This window comes from Rhinopithecus roxellana, chromosome 12, assembly GCF_007565055.1.
Source record: "Rhinopithecus roxellana isolate Shanxi Qingling chromosome 12, ASM756505v1, whole genome shotgun sequence".
NCBI lineage: Eukaryota > Metazoa > Chordata > Mammalia > Primates > Cercopithecidae > Rhinopithecus > Rhinopithecus roxellana.
The window spans coordinates 107680248-107701318 of NC_044560.1; the positions used below are offsets into that span (position 1 = coordinate 107680248).

General features: G+C 55.8%; 1 protein-coding gene and 1 non-coding gene across 2 annotated transcripts; both read left to right on the top strand.

The window, feature by feature from the left end:
- The first annotated feature begins 3152 nt into the window (after window positions 1-3152).
- On the top strand, window positions 3153-15786 carry NOP53 (NOP53 ribosome biogenesis factor). Its single transcript, XM_010377393.2, has 13 exons — window positions 3153-3429; window positions 4408-4472; window positions 8340-8448; window positions 9086-9285; window positions 9685-9755; window positions 11187-11282; window positions 13243-13347; window positions 13431-13613; window positions 14075-14250; window positions 14482-14548; window positions 15254-15330; window positions 15414-15470; window positions 15721-15786. The coding sequence occupies exons 1-13, from the start codon at window positions 3206-3208 to the stop codon at window positions 15725-15727; spliced, it is 1437 nt and encodes a 478-aa protein (XP_010375695.1). The 5' UTR covers window positions 3153-3205; the 3' UTR covers window positions 15728-15786.
- LOC115892572 lies at window positions 14578-14687 on the top strand. The gene has a single exon (XR_004052441.1). It is a non-coding gene; the product is annotated as a small nucleolar RNA SNORD23 (small nucleolar RNA).
- Window positions 15787-21071: the final 5285 nt, after the last annotated feature.

Sequence of the window (21071 nt, forward strand, 5' to 3'; positions counted from 1 at the left end):
AAGGATCCTGTAGCAGGAAGAAAAACCCCTTCCATCCCGCTCCTCCGAGACTGTACCCCCTTGGAGGTATTTCCATCCTCCACTTGTCCGTGGCTGGAAATGCCCAGCCTGCTCCTGGCCCCCTGGAAGCCTCCCCACAGCTGGTGGTCTGGACTTAAGGATTGCTGGGCCACAGCCTCTCTGCCCATCACCATTCCATATTTAAGTGGAGCCCCTACATAGAAAGGCCTTGGGGCTTTATTTTAGTTTCCTATTCAGGGATTTCGTGGGCGGGGGAGGGGGGTTCTTGGTGCTACAGCCCTCTCCCCACCCCTAAAGGGACCCCGACGCTATCTGCTGCCTTCATCACGTATTAGTGCTTGACCCTGGCAGGGGACCCCACGGAAAAGATGGGGAAGAGCAAAATACATGGAGACGACGCCCCCTCCAGGATGCTCGCTGGGATTCCCACGCCCACCATTGTCCCCCACCCCGTGGCTGGGAGGGGCCTCTGAACGGAACAGTGTCCCCACAGAGCGAATAAAGCCAAGCCTTCTTCCCATGTGGCAGTCAGGCTGACTTGGGACAGGGATCGCCCGCCCTCCCCCAGGGAAGGAGAGAGCTGGGCAGGATTTGGGGTTGGGGGAGGCCCCCTTCCGTGCTCTCAGGGGCGGGGTGGAGTCCGTGACTCAATGCAGCGAGGCCTGGTGACTCAGGCCTGGGCTGGGGGCCAGACCGGCATATTTTCCGAAGAAAAGTGACTCTGGGGCCCTCCCCCCGGGACATCCCTCCCTCCCACCTCCTGTGGCGGGGGCCTGGGAACCAAGCCCTGGGGCGTGCGCGGTGTGTGTGTGTGTGTTTGTTAGTGTGTGTGTCTTCGGGCACGAAGTGCTCCCCTAGCCCCCGCCCTGCCCGGCAACGTGCCCTTGCACAACCTGGGTACATAACTCCCGACGCGTAACACCGGGGACACATACTGCTTTCCTTGCCCACACGCGTTGCCAGGAGTGTGCGCGTGCTCACGTCCTGGGGGCTCTTCGCCAGAGCTGGGCAGCGCACCGTACGCGCCCCGTCCCGCGCACTCACACCCAGGCCACACCCACGGCGTCCCGGGACACGCTGGCCGCGCTCTCATCCCGCCCACACGGGGCCAGTTTCGCGGCTCGCGGCGCCCCCTGGCGGACGTTTAGGAGACAGACAGGCTGTGGTCTCCAAAATCTCTGTCCCAGGCGGTCGGGCGCTCAGGTCTCGGGGCTACGATGCAGGGCCTGTCACCTTTCCAAAGCTCTGCGCAAGGATCCAGCTGAGTTCAGTTGCGTGTGACCATGAGTGTGGCGCCTTCCCTCTCTGTGCCTTTTTCCTTTATGAGTCCAAAGTGACTTTTATGAGGTCTGGTTCCCTTTGATTTGTTTTTGAGACAGGGTCTTGCTCTGTCACCCAGGCTGGAGTACAATGGTACAATCACGGCTCAGGGCACCCTCCAACTCCTGGGCTCAAGCGATCCTCCCACCTCAGCCTCCTGAGTACCTGGGACTACAGGCGCACACCACCACGCCTGGCTAATTTTCAAATTTTTGGCAGACACAGTATCTCACTATGTTGCCCAGGCTGGTCTTGAATTCCTGGGCTCAAGCGATCCTCCTGCATCGGCCTCCCAAAGTGCTGAGATTACAGGCGTGAATCACCACGCCCCCTGCCATGGATCCCTTTGAATGGCTGCCAGGGCCCAAGAGCCTCTGAGCTTCCTTCCTTATTTGTAAATAGCAAAGATGAGTTGATTCTAAGATGAAACCTCAGAGGGCAAGGCACTAACAACAGCTAACACTCAGATGCCAGACACAGCCTTAAGTGCTTTACATATGTTTAATCTTCTGCATGATTTATGAGGTAGATGTACCGTTATCATCCTTATTTTGCATATGAGGAAACTGAGGCACAGCGAAGTAGCCTGCTCAAGATGAATGATTCTTGAGTCTGCACTTCTAGGGTCCTAAAAGTGTATGTTTCTAACATTCCTCTAATGTTCTGTGCTTCCAACTTTGATATTCCGAAAGTTACTTGATTTCCAAGATCCTAGGATTGGAACATTTGAGATGACAAAACTTCTGAGAGTGGAACATGTGCTGTGCAGAATCTGCCACTGACTGTTCCAAGAAAACGAGGTTAAAAAAGCATAAGGCCGGCCGGGCACGGTGGCTCAAGCCTGTAATCCCAGCACTTTGGGAGGCCGAGACGGGCGGATCACAAGGTCAGGAAATCGAGACCACCCTGGCTAATACGGTGAAACCCCGTCTCTACTAAAGAATACAAAAAACTAGCCGGGCGACGAGGCGGGCGCCTGTAGTCCCAGCTACTTGGGAGGCTGAGGCAGGAGAATGGCATAAACCCGGGAGGCGGAGCTTGCAGTGAGCTGAGATCCAGCCACCGCACTCCAGCCTGGGCGACAGAGCCAGACTCTGTCTCAAAAAAAAAAAAAAAAAGTATAAGGCCGAACATGGTGGCTCACGTCTGTAATCTCAGCACTTTCGGAGGCTGAGGAGGGAGAATTACTTGAGCCCTGAGGTTCGAGACCAGCCTGGACAACATAGTGAGATCTTTGTCTCTTGAAAAAAAAACACATCAGTTTGGACCGGGAGTGGTGGTGTGAGCCCAGCACTTTGGAAGGTCTAGGAAAGAGGATCACTTGAAACCAGATGTTCGAGACCAGCCTGGGCAACATGGGGAGGCTCCATTTCTACAAAAAATAAAAATAAAAAAATAGCCAGGTGTGGTTGCACGCTTCTGTGGTCGCAGCTACTCGGGAGACTGAGGTAGGAGGATCCCTGAGCTTAGGAGTTGGAGGCTGCAGTGAGCTATTACCCGTCCACTGCACTCCAGCCTGGGGGCAACAAAGTGAGACCTTGTCTATTAAAGAAAAAATCAGTTTGAGCGAAGACCCCAGGCGGCCAGGTGTTCGCCTATGGGCGAGAGCCAAGAAACTGCAACCTTCCCGTCTCTCTTCTACCAACCGCCGCCGTTAGGAGTCTTCAGATCCCGCTGTAAAGAATGGAGGAAGGGTGGGCCGTTTATCCTTTACCAAGATGACAGCCTCCCGGCAACTCCAGTCACTTTACAAATATGGCTGCCACAGGAAGTACGTCACGGAAGAGGGCGGGAAATCTGCGCGCGCACGCTGCAAACGGCTTTTTTTTTGGGACGCCAGCGGCTGAATTCTTTCTTTGACAAGATGGCGGCAGGAGGCCGTGGCGGTGGTGGGAAGCACAGCTCGAAAAGCGATGCCGATTCTGGTTTCCTGGGGTTGCGGCCTACTTCGGTGGACCCAGCGCTGAGGCGGCGGCGGCGAGGCCCAAGAAATAAGAAGCGGGGCTGGCGGCGGCTGGCTCAGGAGCCGCTGGGGTTGGAGGTTGACCGGTTCCTGGAAGACGTGCGGCTACAGGAGCGCACAAGCGGGTACGCGGGGCAGGACTTCCGGGAACTGGGACGGCTCCTGCGCCCAGGTGCAAGGCCAGGCGTGTTTGCGTGGGTGGGTTGGTGGCCGGGGGTTGGCGGGCAGCTGTCCCGGGGACCGCCGAGGAAATGGAGAGCATGGTCAGGGGACTCAGCATGGGAAGCTGGAAAGCTTGATAGAGTTACCAGGTTTAGCAGGTAAATATATAGGACGCTTAAATTTGGATTTTGGGTAAACAATGAATAATTTTTAGCGTAAATACGTTCTATGCCTCCACTTTAGCTTGCTGCTTGCTATATATATATGTGTGTGTGTATATATATATATATATGTTTTTGAGACGGAGTCTCGCTCTATCACCCAGGCTGGAGTGCAGTGGCGCGATCTCAGCTCGCTGCAGCCTCCGCCTCCCAGGCTCAAGCGAGTCTCCTGCCTCAGCCTCCTGAGTAGCTGGGATTACAGGCGGGCGCCACCACGCCCGGCTATTTTTTTCTTTTTCTTTCTTTTTTTTCTTTTCTTTTCTTTTTTTTTTTTTTTGAGACGGAGTCTCTCGCTGTAGTCCAGCCTGGAGTGCAATGGCACGATCTCAGCTCACTGCAACCTCTGCCTCCAGGGTTCAAGTGATTCTCCTGCTTCAGCCTCCCAAGTAGGTGGGATTACAGGCACGCACCACCACGTCCGGCTAATTTTTGTATTTTTAGTAGAGACAGGGATTCACCATGTTGGCCAGGCTGGTCTTGAACTCCTGACCTCGGGTGATCCACCCTCCTGGGCCTCCCAAAGTGCTGGGATTACAGGCATGATCCTCCGCGCCCGGCAGTCCTTCCCAAATATTAAGTTCTGTAAACTGCAGGGCGAGGCCTTAGCCGGGAAGAGTCCCGTGGTGGGACTTGACTAAGAAGAGGAAGGCTGGGGCTGCCAGATTAAATTTCTTTCCTCTCCAACATCTCTGGCTGATGTTCTGCATTTCTGTCCTGCAGTGGCTTGTTGTCAGAGGCTCCAAATGAAAAGCTCTTCTTTGTGGACACTGGCTCCAAGGAAAAAGGTGAGGAGAGGCTTATGTGGTGGGGAATGGCCGTTATTCGTTATTAGCTGGCTTACTGTAGCCTTGAGATCTATGTTAATTTTGTGGCGTGGGAGGCAAATATCTGCGGAAACGGGTCAACCTTAATATAAACAAGGGGACCTCAAGTGAGCAGAAAGCAAGCTGGAGACTAACTTAGGGAAGGTGGGTTTTTCTTTTGAGGTGTCAGTGATCTCCATGCACAGATAAGCTGCTGGGAGTCTGCCTTGATCAATAGGTTAGAAACACATTAAAGGATCTCTTTTTAGCCTGCAGAAAAATAAGTCAAGGACCTGCTTAAACAAATCAGTCCTGCTGGATGCGGTGGCTCATGCCTGTATTTCCAGCACTTTGGGAGGCTCAGGCAGCTGGATCACTTGAGGTCAGGAGTTCGAGACCAGCCTGGCCAATATGGTGAACCCCCGTCTCTGCTAAAAATACAAAAATGAGCCAGGTATGGTGGCGGGCGCCTGTAATCCCAGCTACTCAGGAGGCTGAGGCAGGAGAATCACTTGAACCTGGGAGGTGGAGTTTGCAGTGAGCCGAGATTGTGCCACTAAACTCCAGCCTGGGCGACAGAACAAGACTCTCTCAAAAAATAAACAAAATAAAGCTCATCTTGTTAACTAAAACGAGACTGATTTATTATTACTCTTATTTTTTTGAGACAGTTTTGCTCTGTCGCCCAGGCTGGAGTGCAGTGGTGTGATCTCAGTTCAAGTGATTCTCCTGTCTCAGCCTCCCAAGTAGCTGGGACTACAAGCTGCACCATCAAGCCCGGCTACTTTTTGAGATGGAGTTTTGAGCCCAGGCTAGAGTGCAATGGCGTGATCTTAGCTCACCGCAACCTCTGCCTCCAGGGTTCAAGCGATTCTCCTGCCTCAGCCTCCCGAGTAGCTGGGATTACAGGCATGCGCCACCATGCCCGGCTAATTTTGTATTTTTAGTAGAGACGGGGTTTCTGCATGTTGGTCAGGCTGGTCTCGAACTCCTGACCTCAGGTGATCCGCCCGCCTCAGCCTCCCAAAGTGCTGGGATTACAGGTGTGAGCCACCACGCCTGGTCAAGCCTGGCTAATTTCTGTATTTTTAGTAGAGATGGGGCTTCACCATGTCAGCTAGGCTGGTGTCGAACTCCTGACCTCAGGTAATCTACCCGCCTTGGCCTCCCAAAGTGCTGGGATTATAGGCGTGAACCACCACACCCGGCCAAGATGAGCTTTGATAGGAACAAGAGGACCTGATTTAGTGAACAGGTAACACGCTAGTCTTAACTTGCTTGCATTATGTTGCCAGAATGCAGGGTGGGGATCTGCTGAAACAAGATGAGGAGTGAGGGAGGGATTGTTCTGATGAGTAATAGTGTTTACTTCAACATGTAGAAAAGCAGACTAAGAACAGATGATCTGCTCTAATGAAGGGCCCGGAAGCAAGTGAAGGCATCCGCTTTGATGGAAAGGCTGATGGCTTTAATGAGCAAGAGACTGAGCTTGTGTGAGATCAGTCAAAGGGTCTGTTTTAATGAAAATGAGAGGACCTGGTTCAGTGACCAGATAGAGTGGAAGGCGCTGCCTTCAGGTACGAGAGACTTCCAATAGGCAGGTAAAAAGTGGTTATTAGAGTCCGGGCGCAGTGGCCTACGCCTGTAAGCCCAGCACTTTGGGAGGCCAAGGTGGGGCGGATCACTTGAGGTCAGGAGTTGGAGACCAGGCTGGGCAGCATGGCGAAACCCCATCTCCACTGAAAATACAAAAATTAGCCAGACGTCATTGTACACGCATGTAATCCCAGCTACTGAGAAGCGCTTGGACCCGGGAGGTGGAGGGTGCAGTGAGCCAAGATTGTATCACTGGACTCCAGCCTGGGCGACAGAGCAAGACTCTGTCTCAGGCCGGGCGCAGTGGCTCATGCCTGTAATCCCAGCACTTTGGGAGGCTGACGCGGGCAGATCACCTGAGGGCAGGAGTTCGAGACCAGCCTGACCAACGTGGAGAAACCCCGTCTTTACTAAAAGTACAAGATTAACCGAGCGTGGTGGTGCGTGCCTGTAATCCCAGCTACTTGGGAGGCTGAGGCAGGAGAATTGCTTGAACCTGGGAGGCAGAGGTTGCAGTGAGCCAAGATCGCACCATTGCACTCCAGCCTGGGCAACAAGACTGTCTCAAAAAAAAAAAAAAAGAAAATGGGGTGTTATTAGAGAAGTCAGCCTTGAGTGAAGTGAGTCGATCTGGTGTGTGAGCATAAAGGGCAAGTCAGTGACCTGCCTGTCATGAACAGATGGGGAAGTAGTTACTGGCGTGCTTTGGCGAGTGGGAAGCCGCTTTGCGGGGCAGAAGGGAGGTAGTTTTTGGGTCCACTTCAGTAAGAAAACATGGACAAAGGTAATAGTGGTTGTGAACAGTCGCAGGTCAGCCCCTGTGCTTTGTGGGACTTAACTGATTTCGTCTTCACAGCAGCCCTGTGAGGGAGGCATCGACATCCTCATTTTGGGGGCACGGAGGAGCTACGCCTCTTTTTTTTTTTTTTTTTTTTTTTTTGAGACGGAGTCTTGCTCTGTCGCCCAGGCTGGAGTGCAGTGGCCGGATCTCAGTTCACTGCAAGCTCTGCCTCCTGGGTTCACGCCATTCTCCTGCCTCAGCCTCACGAGTAGCTGGGACTACAGGCGCCCGCCACCGCGCCCGGCTAGTTTTTTGTATTTTTTTAGTAGAGACGGGGTTTCACCGGGTTAGCCAGGATGGTCTCGATCTCCTGACCTCGTGATCCACCCATCTTGGCCTCCCAAAGTGCTGGGATTACAGGTGTGAGCCACCGCGCCCGGCCGAGCTATGCCTCTTATGTGAGGTCCCACAGTCCATGCCAGGACATAATTCCATTTTAGGGCGTTTTGCTGTAGAGTTACTGCTTTTTTTGTTTGTTTGTTTTTGTTGTTGTTGTTGTTTTTTTGTTTTTTTGTTTTGTTTTTTTTTTTTGAGGCGGAGTCTCGCTCTGTCGCCCAGGCTGGAGTGCAGTGGCGCGATCTCGGCTCACTGCAAGCTCCGCCTCCCGGGTTCACGCCATTCTCCTGCCTCAGCCTTCTGAGTAGCTGGGACTACAGGCGCCCGCCACTGCGCCCGGCTAATTTTTTTTTTTGTATTTTTAGTAGAGACGGAGTTTCACCATGGTCTCGATCTCCTGACCTTGTGATCCGCCCGCCTTGGCCTCCCAAAGTGCTGGGATTACAGGCGTGAGCCACCGCGCCCAGCTAGTTACTGCTTTTAACTGTTAGGCTTTTGAAGTAAATACCGTAGGTACCTTTGTGGAGGAAAAAGGCAGTAAAAACCAGAGACCTAGAAGTTATGCTGAGAAGTGGCCGTCCTGGGTCCCATGTCCAGTTCTGTGGCCCTCCCTGGGTTTTGGTGTCAACTGATCACTTGCTTTCTTCCTTTTTTTTTTTTTTTTCCCCTGAGATGAGATCTCACTATGTTGCTCAGGCTGGCCTCCAACTCCTGGGCTCAAGCGATCCTCCCACCTCAGCCTCCCAGAGTGCTGGGATTACAGGCATGAGCCACCATGCCTGGTCCCCTTCCCTCTGTCTGAGAGACTCTCCTATGTGGCTGTGGGTGTGACTCTTTGTGTCCTCAGCATGGGGCCTGCCTCCTGCTGGCCCACCACTTGGTGTGGAGGTTCAGGGCTTGGGCACCTTGGGCCCCACCCTGAGGGGCCTCTGCCTCCAGGTTGGAGCCTGGGGTCCTCCAGGTCTCCTGGGGTGACTTGGATTCAGGTCCGGTGGCTCCCATGGAGCTGAAGGGGGTGGATATTCTTTGCCGTGGGTAGGCCCGAGGCCGCAACTCGTTCTGTTTCCCACTCTTAGGGCTGACTAAGAAGAGAACCAAAGTCCGGAAGAAGTCACTGCTTCTCAAGAAACCCCTTCGGGTCGACCTCATCCTCGAGAACACATCCAAAGTCCCCGCCCCCAAAGAGTGAGTGTCCCGGCACCCCTGGGCCCTTCTTTCCCGCCGGACTCTGGTCCTGAAGGGCTTCCGGGGTGGCGGGATGGTAGGTGAGGGTCATTTGGAGGGTAGGGCAGGCACAGGGTCAGGCAGGTTTGGGCTTTGGAGTGCAGGTTGGAGGGAGGGAGTCTGGGTGCCCTGGTGCTGGGCCGAGGCAGTGAGGAGGGGCCTGGACCCAGCTTGGGGCTTGGGGGTTGGGGAGGAGGGGCTGAGTGGGAGGCGTGTTCAGGAGGCACATCAGGTGGGTCTTGGGGCATGAGCGGGTGAGAGGGTGGACAGCTGGCCTTCCCCTGAGATGGGATGTGGAGGAGGAGCGGGATTTCGGGTGATGCTGAGGTTGGTTTTGACATGGTGGTGTGAGGTGCCTGGGGGATGTCCAGGACAGGACTGTCGCTTCGTTGAGTCTGGGGCTCAGAGGGGAGGGGAGGCCTAGGCAGGAGACAGACGTGGGGAGAGGGGTTCTCTGAAGAGGAGGCGGAGCACCACCTTTTGGAGAGGGGGTGCTGGAGCTGCCTTAATGGTGGAGGAAGCCCGACAGGGAGGAGGCCTGGCTGCTGTTCAGGCCGCCACCTCACCTGCTGCACTTGTGCCACCTCTCCCCGACCAGCGTCCTTGCCCACCAGGTTCCTAACGCCAAGAAGCTCAGGCGGAAGGAGCAGCTATGGGAGAAGCTGGCCAAGCAGGGCGAGATGCCCCGGGAGGTGCGCAGGGCCCAGGCCCGGCTCCTCAACCCTCCCGCAGCCAGGACCAAGCCCAGGCCCCAGGACACGGTGGAGCGGCCTTTCTACGACCTCTGGGCCTCAGACAGTGAGTGACCCTGCTGTCACCTACAGATGGGGGCAGGACTGCCATGTGCAGTTGTGTGTGTTGTGCACTGCACACGAGTACAGTGCGAAAGGGAGTGCCCTGTGCTTTGGTGACCTCCCAGCAGAGTCACACGTCCTGAAGGGGCGGCTGTTTCCCACTCGTACTTTTCCTTTCCTGAGTTGTGAGGCTCCTGCCTTCAGCTTTGGTCTCCTCCAGTTTCTGAACCCGTCCAGACACAGTTTTGTCCGGGCAATCAAGGCCCCTTGGGGTCTAGAATCAGTCCTTCCCTTGCCTGAGCTTCAGGGTCACCTTTTTGAAATGGGGAGGGATTGGGGGGAGCCCTTTGGTGCCTATTCCATGCTGGGACTGTCCCAGCAGCTCCCCTCGCTGTATCCACAGACCCCCTGGACAGGCCGTTGATTGGCCAGGACGAGTTTTTCCTGGAGCAGACCAAGAAGAAAGGAGTGAAGGTGAGATGTGGGAAGGGCGTCCTGGGTGATTGGAGGGTGAGGAGGGCCGGGAGCTGCTCTGTGTTCCTGCAGTAGAGTCTCAGTCTCAGAACCCTTCTATCCCAGTGGCCGAGAACTCTGCTGGAGCCAGGTGGCTGGGATTCCTGTCCCGGCTCCAGTGCTGACTGATCCTGGGAAGGTGGGCTAACCTTTCTGTGACTTGTGTCTTCCTCTAAAATGCAGATGAGGGCGGGGCATAGTGGCTCACGCCTGTAATCTCAGCCCTTTGGGAGGCCAAGACAGGTGGATCACCTGAGGTCAGGAGTTTGAGACCAGCCTGACCAACATGGTGAAGCCCTGTCTTTACTAAAAATATTTTTAAAAATTAGCTGGGCGCGGTGGCACGTACCTGTAGTCCCAGCTACTAGGAAGGCTGAGACAGGAGAATCGCTTGAACCAGGGAGGTGGAGGTTGCAGTGAGCCGAGGTCATGCCACTGCACTCCAGCCTGGGCAACAAGAGCAAAACTCCGTCTCAAAAAAAAAATAATAAAATATAGATGAAATTGTACTTAGATCGTGGGCTGGTGGGGAGAATTTAAAGAGGTAACGCGTGAGAAGGTGGAGACGGTGCTGGCAAGTGGCAGAAGTGTCATGGGTTTGAGTTTGGATTTGCAGCCTCCTCCTTCCTGAGCTGCTGTACCCCGAGTGTTAGAGCCCAGGTACTTACAGTCTTCGGGGCTCAGCCAGAGAAGCCCTTGCTGGAAAGAACATGCAATAGCAGTGTAGTGAGAGACCTGGAAGGGCGAGGGGCAGGCCATGCAGAGGTCCCAGGGAAGAGCCGCCAGGCTGATGACAGAGGCTTTGAGGGGGGACCGAGTGTGTTCAGGAGCCGGGAGGAGAGGGGGTGGTCGCGGAGGGAGTACAGGCCAGGCTTGGGGGATTATTCTGAGCGGGGCAGATGTGTGGGGCACCACCAGAGGGTTTTGTGGAGGGGAGGGGTGGGACCCAGGTGGCCACTCTGGGGAGGTCACACTGTGGTGGGGCAGGTGTAGAGTGAGACGCCGGGAGTCAGGGGCTTGAGAGTGGAGCCCTGAGCCAGCTGGGCTGGGGCTGCGGGTGACCCGGGACATAGTCATGGGGCAGACGCTCCAGGCCTTGCCAGCGGTTGGGTGTGGGAAGAGCTTGAGGGGCATTCAGGTGACTCCAGGCTTCTGCTGGCGACTGACAGGGCCTTCGTGGGTTGGAGAGAAGATGGGGAGGGATGAAGAAAGCCTGGAAGTGGGCCGTGCGCCCAGGTCGCCCAGGCTTCTAAGGCGAGGCCCTCCTGACTGAATCACTCCCCAAAGTCCCGTCTGGTGACTTTACCACATTGCAGTTAAGTTTGAACACACAAGTCCGGGGGACCTTCTGACCTCACACGGCCTTACCCTGCCGCGGCCTTTTCTCCACAGCGGCCACCACGCCTGCACACCAAGCCGTCCCAGGCACCCGCTGTGGAGGTGGCGCCTGCCGGAGCTTCCTACAACCCATCGTTTGAAGACCACCAGGTAACAACACCACCCTGACCAGGCCTCCCTCCTCAGCGGGCTCTGCCTCTCGGTCAGGGCTTCACTAGCTCCCTCCCTGTGCTGGGTGGTGCTGGGTGGTGCTGGGAACTCCAGAGTGACCCAGACAGCCCTGGGGCCTGTCCTCACGGGGCTCACGGTCCAGTGCAAGAGACCTGTTCCCAGATAATGATGAGCAGAGTGGTTGGGGCTGGGAGCCCAGATGGGGCACCTGGCCCAGCCTGGGGGGTCAGGAAGGGCTCCTTGGAGGAGGGGACGCCTGAGCCAAGGCAGAGGCAGAGGCTGAGGGAGGGGTTTGCAATGGGAGGGGGGGAGTGAGTTTTCCAGGTGGCGGGAACAGCACGTGCAAAGGTACAGAGGTGAGTGAGACCATGGCGCCTGCCAGGAAGCCTGTGGGACAGAGATGCAAAAGGCTGTGGTGACTCGGTGGCACACTGGCAGCCAAGTGACAGTTATTCACAGGCGAGGCTAGCTCAGCGATGGGAAAGTCTGGCTGGAGCCACTGTGCATTTAGCAGGCATCTGTTGGGCACAGATACTGGACAAAGGGTACGAAAACCCCTCCCTTGACCGGATGCAGTGCCTCACACCTGTAATCCCAGCACTTTGGGAGGCTGAGGCCGGCAGATCATTTGAAGTCAGGAGTTCGAGACCAGCCTGACCAACATGGTGAAACCCCGTCTCTACTAAATACAGAAAATTAGCAGGGCGTGGCAGTATATGCCTGTGGTCCCACCTACTTGGGAGGCTGAGGTGGGAGGATTGCTTGAGCCCAAGAGGTCCAGGCTGCAGTAAGCTGTGATGGCACCACGGCACTCCAGCCTGTATAACAGAGCAAGACTCTCAAAAAACAGCCACAACCCTCCCTGGAGGAACACTCCTTCTCCTGGGATGACGTGACTGGAGAGACGCTGAGATGTTCGCGATAGAGGCAGGATGCTTGCCCTCATCATTTTTAGCGTTCATAAGAAGGAGCTAGCCAGGAACAGAGGCACCTTCCTCATCTGGTAGAGAAAAATGTCTGCGGAAAAAAGCAACAGTGTGCTCACGTTTGAAAGGACGAGGGTGCCGCTCTCTGCCGTCTGTTCCTGGACCAGATGTGGGAGGAGGCGTGGAGATCGGACATTCGCTTTTAGATTTGTACAGAACTACTTCCTAGAGGTCAAATTTACTTATCATACAGTCACCTGGTTAGAGTATGTGATTCCGTGGTTTTTAGTGACTATTGTGTAACCATCCCCACAGTCAATTTTAGAACATTTTCTCTGTCCGTAAAGGAAACCTCACACACGTCAGCCGTCACCCCCACAATTCCCTGTCTCGTGTGGACTTAGGCAGATGCCAGGCTTCCTGTCTCAGGGAGTTGCCCACCCCGACCAGTTCACATAAATGAAACTGTGGGCCGGGCGCGGTGGCTCACACCTGTAATCCCAGCACTTTGGGAGGCCAAGGTGGATGGACCACCTGAGGTCAGGAGTTTGAAACCAGCCTGACCAACATGGAGAAACCCCGTCTCTACTAAAAACTACAAAATTATCCGGGCGTGGTGGCGCATGCCTGTAATCCCAGCTACTCGGGAGGCTGAGGCAGGAGAATCGCTTGAACCCGGGAGGCGGAGGTTGTCGTGGGCCAAGATCATGCCATTGCACTCCAGCCTGGGCAACAAGAGTGAAACTCTGTCTAAAAAAAAAAAACAAAAAACGGAAGCGTACAGGCCAGACTGCCTTCCCAGACGTGCAGAACAGGTGTGAGGACGAGGGTTTGAGGTGCCCTCTGGCTCTGTGCAGGGTGGGGTGTGCTGGTAGATGGGGCATGGGGAGGAAAGCCTGGGCCGGGGTGAGATCCGTGGGCACTGGGTGAGGGACAGATGGGAGGTAAAAGGGTCTAGTCTCAGTGTCCCAGGAGAGGTTCAGGGACGGGTCCTCACTCCCGCCGCCTCGCAGACCCTGCTCTCAGTCGCCCACGAGGTGGAGTTGCAGCGGCAGAAGGAGGCGGAGAAGCTGGAGCGGCAGCTGGCCCTGCCCACCACGGAGCAGGCCGCCACCCAGGTGAGCCCCACACCTGCCCCTCCCTCCCCTCCCGGGGCCTGCTACCTACCCCTGACACTGCTCCCTGCTTCCCACCTCCCCAGGAGTCCACGTTCCAGGAGCTATGCGAGGGGCTGCTGGAGGAGTCGGATGGTGAGGGGGAGCCAGGCCAGGGCGAGGGGCCGGAGGCAGGGGATGCCGAGGTCTGTCCCACGCCCGCCCGCCTGGCCACCACAGAGAAGAAGACGGAGCAGCAGCGGCGGCGGGAGAAGGCTGCGCGCAGGCTGGTGAGCACCTGGGCTGGCGGGGCCTGCTTCTGATGCCTCGCCTCCTTCCTTCCTTCCTCCCTCCCATGGGCTGTCCTGGGTGCTGCGGGCAGCCTGCCCACCCCAAGCCCCGTGTGTGGCCTGTGGTTTGGGCTGTTTGGGATCCTCACAGCTGAGACTCATTTCCCAGCCTCTTCCAGGCAGGCCTCTGGGCTGGGGTGGGACGGGGGTCCCTGACGCTTCTGTTTGAGGAGTGAGGTGCAGGGAGGTTTCTGCACCGCAGACCGGGGGAGATGGGTGACGGGGCTGAAGCTAGCAGCTGCTGGGAAGGCACTGGAGGCGCTGCTGACCTGATGGGGACAGGGTCAGGAAGGGCCTCCGGGGGCAGGCAGATTTGTGCGGGTAGGGTTCCCTGTGTAGAGGGAAGGCCTCCCTGGGTGGGCAGCACTCGCCTGGACCCTGACCCTGCCCTGTCTCCACAGCGGGTACAGCAGGCCGCGTTGCGGTCCGCCCGGCTCCAGCACCAGGAGCTGTTCCGGCTGCGCGGGATCAAGGCCCAGGTGGCCCTGAGGCTGGCGGAGCTGGCGCGGCGGCGGAGGCAGCGGCAGGCGCGGCGGGAGGCTGAGGCTGACAAGCCCCGAAGGCTGGGGCGGCTCAAGTGAGAACCAGGCCGGGGGTTCTGGGAGAAGCTGGGATGGGGGCCAGGTCCCAGGGCCTGACGCCTTCCTGCCTTTGTTCAGGAACTGCCCACCCCTCCACCGGGAGACCACCTCTTCCCCCACAAAACCCCACATTCTCAGAGGCCCTTCCTTCTCCAGGAAGGGGCTTTGGACTGGGTGTCCTGGGCCCTGCAGGGGTGATATTTCTGAACACCCGCCCTGTTCTGCAGGTACCAGGCACCCGACATTGACGTGCAGCTGAGCTCGGAGCTGACAGACTCGCTCAGGACCCTGAAGGTGCTCATTGCTGGCGCCGCAGAGCCCTGTGCCCAATGATGACACCATCCTTGCTCCCCGTGCCCCCCAGGGGCTATGGGTGACATCATGGCTGCCCCTGGGCTGGGCCAGTGGGGCCAATGCCCAGGGGCTGAGGGCACGGGGTGCTGGGGGGGATCCCAGGGTAGGGGTCAGGCTAGGGTTTGAGTCTGGGACCCTAAGAAGGCCTTTCCTTCCAGCTGGTCCCTGTTGCAGTCTGGTCGCCTTTAGGACTAGAGGGACCTTCCTGAAGTTCAGAACCAACCCTGTCCCTCCCCTGCTCAGAACCTGCTGTGGCTCCCCAGTGCCCCTGAGGAAACCCAGCTCCTCTTGTCAGCTACACACCTGGCCTGGCCTGCCCCAGCCATGGGGCTCCAGCCAGCTGTGCTCATGAGTGGACTGCACCTTCTCCCTCTGACCCGGCCTTTGCCCTTGCTGTCCCCTTTTCTGTTTTGTCACCAGCCCACTTCCCATGACTCCTCCAAGACCAGCTCAGAGATGGCCGTGGGTTGGTGGCTGTCATCCCGGCGCTGAGCCCCAGCAGCTGAGGGCCAGGCTGAGTCCCTGGTGCCCACAAGGCTCCCCTGGGGAGACTGCACAGGGCTGAGCTGCCAGGACCCCGAGGAGAGGTCCCAGGCCCTCGGGCTTCTCCCAGGCCCTGCTGAGGCCTCCCTCTCTGTCCTGCAGCCCGAGGGCAACATCCTTCGAGACCGGTTCAAGAGCTTCCAGAGGAGGAACATGATCGAGCCTCGAGAGAGAGCCAAGTAAGGGGCGGCTGGGGCTGCTGTGGGGTGAGGGCATCTGGGATTGGCCCCGGGCACTGACGGCTCCATTGTCCCTGCTCCAGGTTCAAACGCAAGTACAAGGTGAAGCTGGTGGAGAAGCGGGCGTTCCGTGAGATCCAGTGAGTCCACCCGGTTTCAGCACAAGGGAGCCCTTCTCCCGCCCCATGGTGCCCCCCGAGTCCCAGGGCCCCTCCCAGAGGGTGGCCAGTGGCTGAATCACAACCTCTTGGCCATGCCCAGAAGAGGCCTTGAAACCAGAGTGGGGTTGGGAGGGTCCCCAAAGGGAAACTGAAAGGCAGGGAGTGTCAGGTGGGCAGGGGTTGTGGGGCACCCTCTTACCCACCCTCAGCCCCTCTTCTCTGTCCCCAGGTTGTAGCTGCCATCGGATGCTGGAGCCCTGCCCTTCAATAAAAGTCCCTTTTAGCCAATCAGTGAGCTTCGTGTGTGGCTTGTGTGCCTCCTGCGGGCAGCTGCTCCCGGGTGCAGACTCTGCATGTCCCTCTGTGGCGCACAAACATGTAGGTGCCAGAACTCGCCACCAGAGCCTGGTGAGGTCCTGGGGTGTGTCCGAAGGGGTCGTCAGCCAACTGGATCGTGGTCTGTCCAATAGCAGTGAAGTTGGCAGCCCTTCCAAGCCCGGGCAGATCCTAAAAAGCTAGCAGGCAGAGGGTGCAGGGCTTACGACCTGACTGGAGGTGGGGGGTGAAGCAGAGGTAAGGAGGAGGTTCTCTACTGGATTCCAACTTGGAGAATAGCCCAGTTCCTTCTGCTGCAGTGACAGCAGCTCTCGCCACACCGATGGTAGGAGTGGTGGCATTTGACCTCCGCCAGGCACCTGCTATCAGGTTTATGCAGGTGGATTCACTCACTGAACTCACAGCAGCCCAACCAAGGAGGGCTGTACTTACTCCCGTTTTCAAGGTGAGGAAACAGGGCCGGGCACAGTGGCTCACTCCTGTAATCCCATCACTTTGGGAGGCTGAGGCGGGCAGATCACTTGAGCCCAGGAGTTTGAGACCAGCCTGGGCAACATAGCCAGACCCTATTTCTACCAAAAATTAGCCACGCGTGGTGGGACACACCTATGGTCCCAGCTACTGGGGAGGCTGAGGCAGCAGAATCACTTGAACCTGGGAGGCGGATGTTGCAGTGAGCTGAGATCGCGCCACTGCACTCCAGCCTGGGCAACAAGAGTGAAACTCCCATCTCAGGAAAAAAAAAAAATGCCATCTGCCAAGGAGGCCAGCCTCTGACCCAGTGAGTCTGTGCTCAGGGGTGACCGAAGGAAACTGCTGGAAACGGGGAGGAAGCTCTTCATGCCTGGAGACGGCCGTCAGGGCGTCGGCCACATTCCTGGATACCCGGGGGTGTGGGTGGTCACAGCCACTGAAGCACAAGCCCCGTGGCGTGGACACTCAGTGTCCTCAGGAAGCCCTTGGTATTTCCTTGCTGGGGGAAATGCGTCTGTTCCCATGTGCGAAATGGGGGATCCACAGCAAAGATGTGTGTGTGTCTCTGCACAGAAATGGCATTTCACATCCGAATTTTATGTCAAAAGCCTGAAAGTACAGAACTCAGCTGGGCACAGTGGCTTACCCCTGTAATCCCGTCATTTTGGGAGGCCCCGGCAGGAGGATTGTTTGAGGCCAGGAACTGGAGACCACCCTGGGCAACACAGTGAGACTCTATCTCTAGAAAAACATTTTTTAGGCCAGAGCAGTGTAACTTGTGATCCTAGCACTTCAGGAGGTTGAGATGGGTGGATTGCTTGAGCCCAGGAATTCAAGACCAGCCTGGGCAACATGGCAAAATCCCATTGGTTTTTACAAAAGCTGGAAAAATTAGCGGGCATGGTGGTGCCCCAGCTACTCAGGAGGCCAAGGTGGGATGATCACCTGAGCTTCGGAGGTTGAGGTTGCAGTGAGCCAGAATCCACTGCATTTCAGCCTGGGTGACAGAGAGACCCTGTCTCCAAAAAAAAAAAAAACTTTTGAATTACTTAGTCACAGTGTTGTGCTCCTGTAGTCCTTGCTCATCAGGAGGCTGAGGCTGGAGGGAGGTGGAGGCTGTAGTGTAGTAAGATGACGCCACTGTGCTCCAGCCTGGGTGACAGCGAGACTAAAACATAAAATGCGGAACTCTGGTTCACAGTTTGCAAGCTGAATTTCACTAATGTCTGCAGTTCCTTTGAAAAATGTAAAACAGAGGCCGGGCGCGGTGGCTCAAACCTGTAATCACAGCACTTTGGGAGGCCAAGATGGGCGGATCACGAGATCAGGAGATAAAGACCATCCTGGCTAACTTGGTGAAACCCCGTCTCTACTAAAAATACAAAAAACGGTGGCTCAAGCCTGTAATCCCAGCGCTTTGGGAGGCCGAGACGGGCGGATCACGAGGTCAGAAGATCGAGACCATCCTGGCTAACATGGTGAAACCCCGTCTCTACTAAAAAAATACAAAAAACTAGCCGGGTGAGGTGGCGGGCGCCTGTAGTCCCAGCTACTCGGGAGGCTGAGGCAGGAGAATGGCGTAAACCCGGGAGGCGGAGCTTGCAGTGAGCTGAGATCCGGCCACTGCACTCCAGCCCGGGCGACAGAGCGAGACTCCGTCTAAAAAAAAAAAAAAAAAAAAAAAAAAAAAACAGAAATTACCCGCACGTGGTGGCAGGTGCCTGTAATCCCAGCTACTCAGGAGGCTGAGGCAGGAGAATGGCTTAAACCCAGGAGGCGGAGATTGCAGTGAGCCGAGATCGTGCCATTGCACTCCAGCCTGGGCAACAGGGTGAGAGCCCATCTCAAAAAAGAAAAGCTTCAGGCACCACAAAACCTGGATCTGCTTCTGATTGTGATAGAAAAATATTGGAAGGACTACCCAACAATTGGAGAACAGCCGAACAAATGATACATCTATGCTGTGGCATGGGTATGACTTTGCTTTTATAAAAGGGTGGAAACCAGACGAATGTGACGGCTTGCTCTTGTCGTCCCAGCCCTTTAGGAGGCTGAGATGGGAGGATTGCTTGAGGCCGTGAGTGAGACCAGCCTGGGCACCATAGCAAGACCCAATCTCTTAAAAAAAAAAATTAGGCCGGGCGCGGTGGCTCAAGCCTGTAATCCCAGCACTTTGGGAGGCCGAGACGGGCGGATCACGAGGTCAGGAGATCGAGACCATCCTGGCTAACACAGTGAAACTCTGTCTCTACTAAAAAATACAAAAAAGCCGGGCGTGCGGGCCGGGCGCGGTGGCTCAAGCCTGTAATCCCAGCACTTTGGGAGGCCCAGGCGGGCGGATCACGAGGTCAGGAGATCGAGATCATCCTCGCTAACGCGGTGAAACCCCGTCTCTACTAAAAAATACAAAAAACGGCCGGGCGTGGTGGCTCAAGCCTGTAATCCCAGCACTTTGGGAGGCCGAGACGGGTGGATCATGAGGTCAGGAGATCGAGACCATCCTGGCTAACACAGTGAAACCCCATCTCTACTAAAAATACAAAAAAAAAAAAAAAAAAACTAGCCAGGCGAGGTGGCGGGCACCTGTAGTCCCAACTACTCGGGAGGCTGAGGCAGGAGAATGGCGTAAACCCGGGAGGCGGAGCTTGCAGTGAGCTGAGATCTGGCCACTGCACTCCAGCCTAGGCGACAGAGCGAGACTCCGTCTCAACAACAACAACAAAAAATACAAAAAACTAGCCGGGCGAGGTGGCGGGCGCCTGTGGTCCCAGCTACTCGGGAGGCTGAAGCAGGAGAATGGCAGGAACCCGGGAGGCGGAGCTTGCAGTGAGCTGAGATCCGGTCACTGCGCTCCAGCCTGGGGGACAGAGCCAGACTCCGTCTCAAAAAAAAAAAAAAAAAAAAAAGCCCGGCGTGGTGGCGGGCGCCTATAGTTCCAGCTACTCAGGAGGCTGAGGCAGGAGAATGGCAGGAACCTGGGAGGCGGAGCTTGCAGTGAGCTGAGATGCGGCCACTGCACTCCAGCCTGGGTGACAAAGCAAGACTCTGTCTCAAAAAAAAGAAAAAAATTAGCTGGGCATAATGGCATGTGCCCATAGTCCCAGCTACTCAGGAGTTGATGTGGGAGGATCTCTCTCTTTTTTTTTTTTTTTTTTTTTTTTTGAGAAAATGTCTTAACTCTGTTGCCCAAGCTGGAGTGCAGTGGCACGATCTTGGCTCACTGCAAGCTCCGCCTCCCAGGTTCACGCCATTCTTCTGCCTCAGCCTCCCCAGCAACTAAGACTACAGGTGCCTGCCACCACGCCTGGTTAATTTTTTGTATTTTTAGTAGAGACGGGGTTTCACCGTGTTAGCCAGGTTGGTCTCGATCTCCTGACCTTGTGATCCACCTGCCTCAGCCTCCCAAAGTGCTGGGATTACAGGCGCGAGCCACCGCACCCATGAAGAACATGATGGAGTCTGTGTCCTGATTTCAGAATCGCTCTGTTACATACTGGCTGTGTGATGTTGTGCAGGTTACTCAACCTCTCTGTGCCTCAGTGTCGTGCCTGTAAAACAGACATAACGATAGTGCTTATCTTGCTGTGGGTTATTATAAGTAAGTGAGTCTGCACCTGAAAGTGAGGCCCTGGCACAGGGGAAGCTCTAGGTGAGTGTTTGCTTTTGTAACAATGTTAGGGTGGGGGAAGATGATTTTAAAAAGATGCAGAAACTTGCAATTTGTGCCAGAGACTCCTCACAAATGCTCCGACCCTTTGACACAGTCATTGCATGCTTGGGAACGTGGCCTACAGAAACAGCCGGAAGTTGGGGAAGAGCATTTTGCACAGGCTGGTCCTTGAGAGTGTTCTGCAGAATGGGAGGAAACATGGTCATGGACACGGGGCGGGCGTTGGCCACGCAGGCGCCACCTCTGTGGCCATTAACCGAGGGGTCGGAAGTGCCTGCAGCACTGGGAGGTGTTCGTGTTTGGATGCTTAGTGGGAAAAAGCAAACAGGATCTGCCGCCGTCCACGCTGGTGTTCATCAAACAAACCCCCATATCAAAAGTCTCTTAAGTGGGAGGATTTCAGAGGACTCCTCCTTATTCTTTTTTCCAGCATTTCCTTTTTTTAAAAAATTTTTAAATTTTTTTTTGAGAAAGGGTCTTATTATGTTGCCCAGGCTGGAGCACAGTGGCTCTGTCTCAGCTCACTATAGCCTCAACCTCCTGGGCTCAAGTGATCCCCTGAACTCAGCCTCCTGAATAGCTGAGACTTACAGGCCCACACCACCATGCCTGGCTAATTTTTTTCTTTTTGGATTTTTAGTAGAGACAGGGTTTTGCCATGTTGCCCGGGCTGGTCTCAAACTCCTGACCTCAAGTGATCCACCCACCTCGACCTCCCAAAGTGCTGGAATTACAGGTGTGAGCTACTGAGCCAGGCCCCACATTATCTGTAATGGAGCAAACTTAAAAAAGGAATCCAAAGGTTTCTTCCTTTTTCTTTTTGAGATATTCTTGCTCTGTCGCCCAGGCTGCAGTGCAGTGGCACGATCTTGGCTCACCGCAACCTCTGCCTCCCGGGTTCAAGCGATTCTCCGGCGTCAGCCTCCCGAGTAGCTGGGATTATAGGCACGTGTCATCACGCCTGGCTAATTTTTGTGTTTTTGCTAGAGACTGGGTTTTGCTTTGTTGGCCAGGCGGGTCTCGAAGTTCTGACCTCAGGTGATCTACCCGCCTCAGCCTCCCAGAGTGCTGGGATTACTGGGGCGAGCCACCATGCCCTG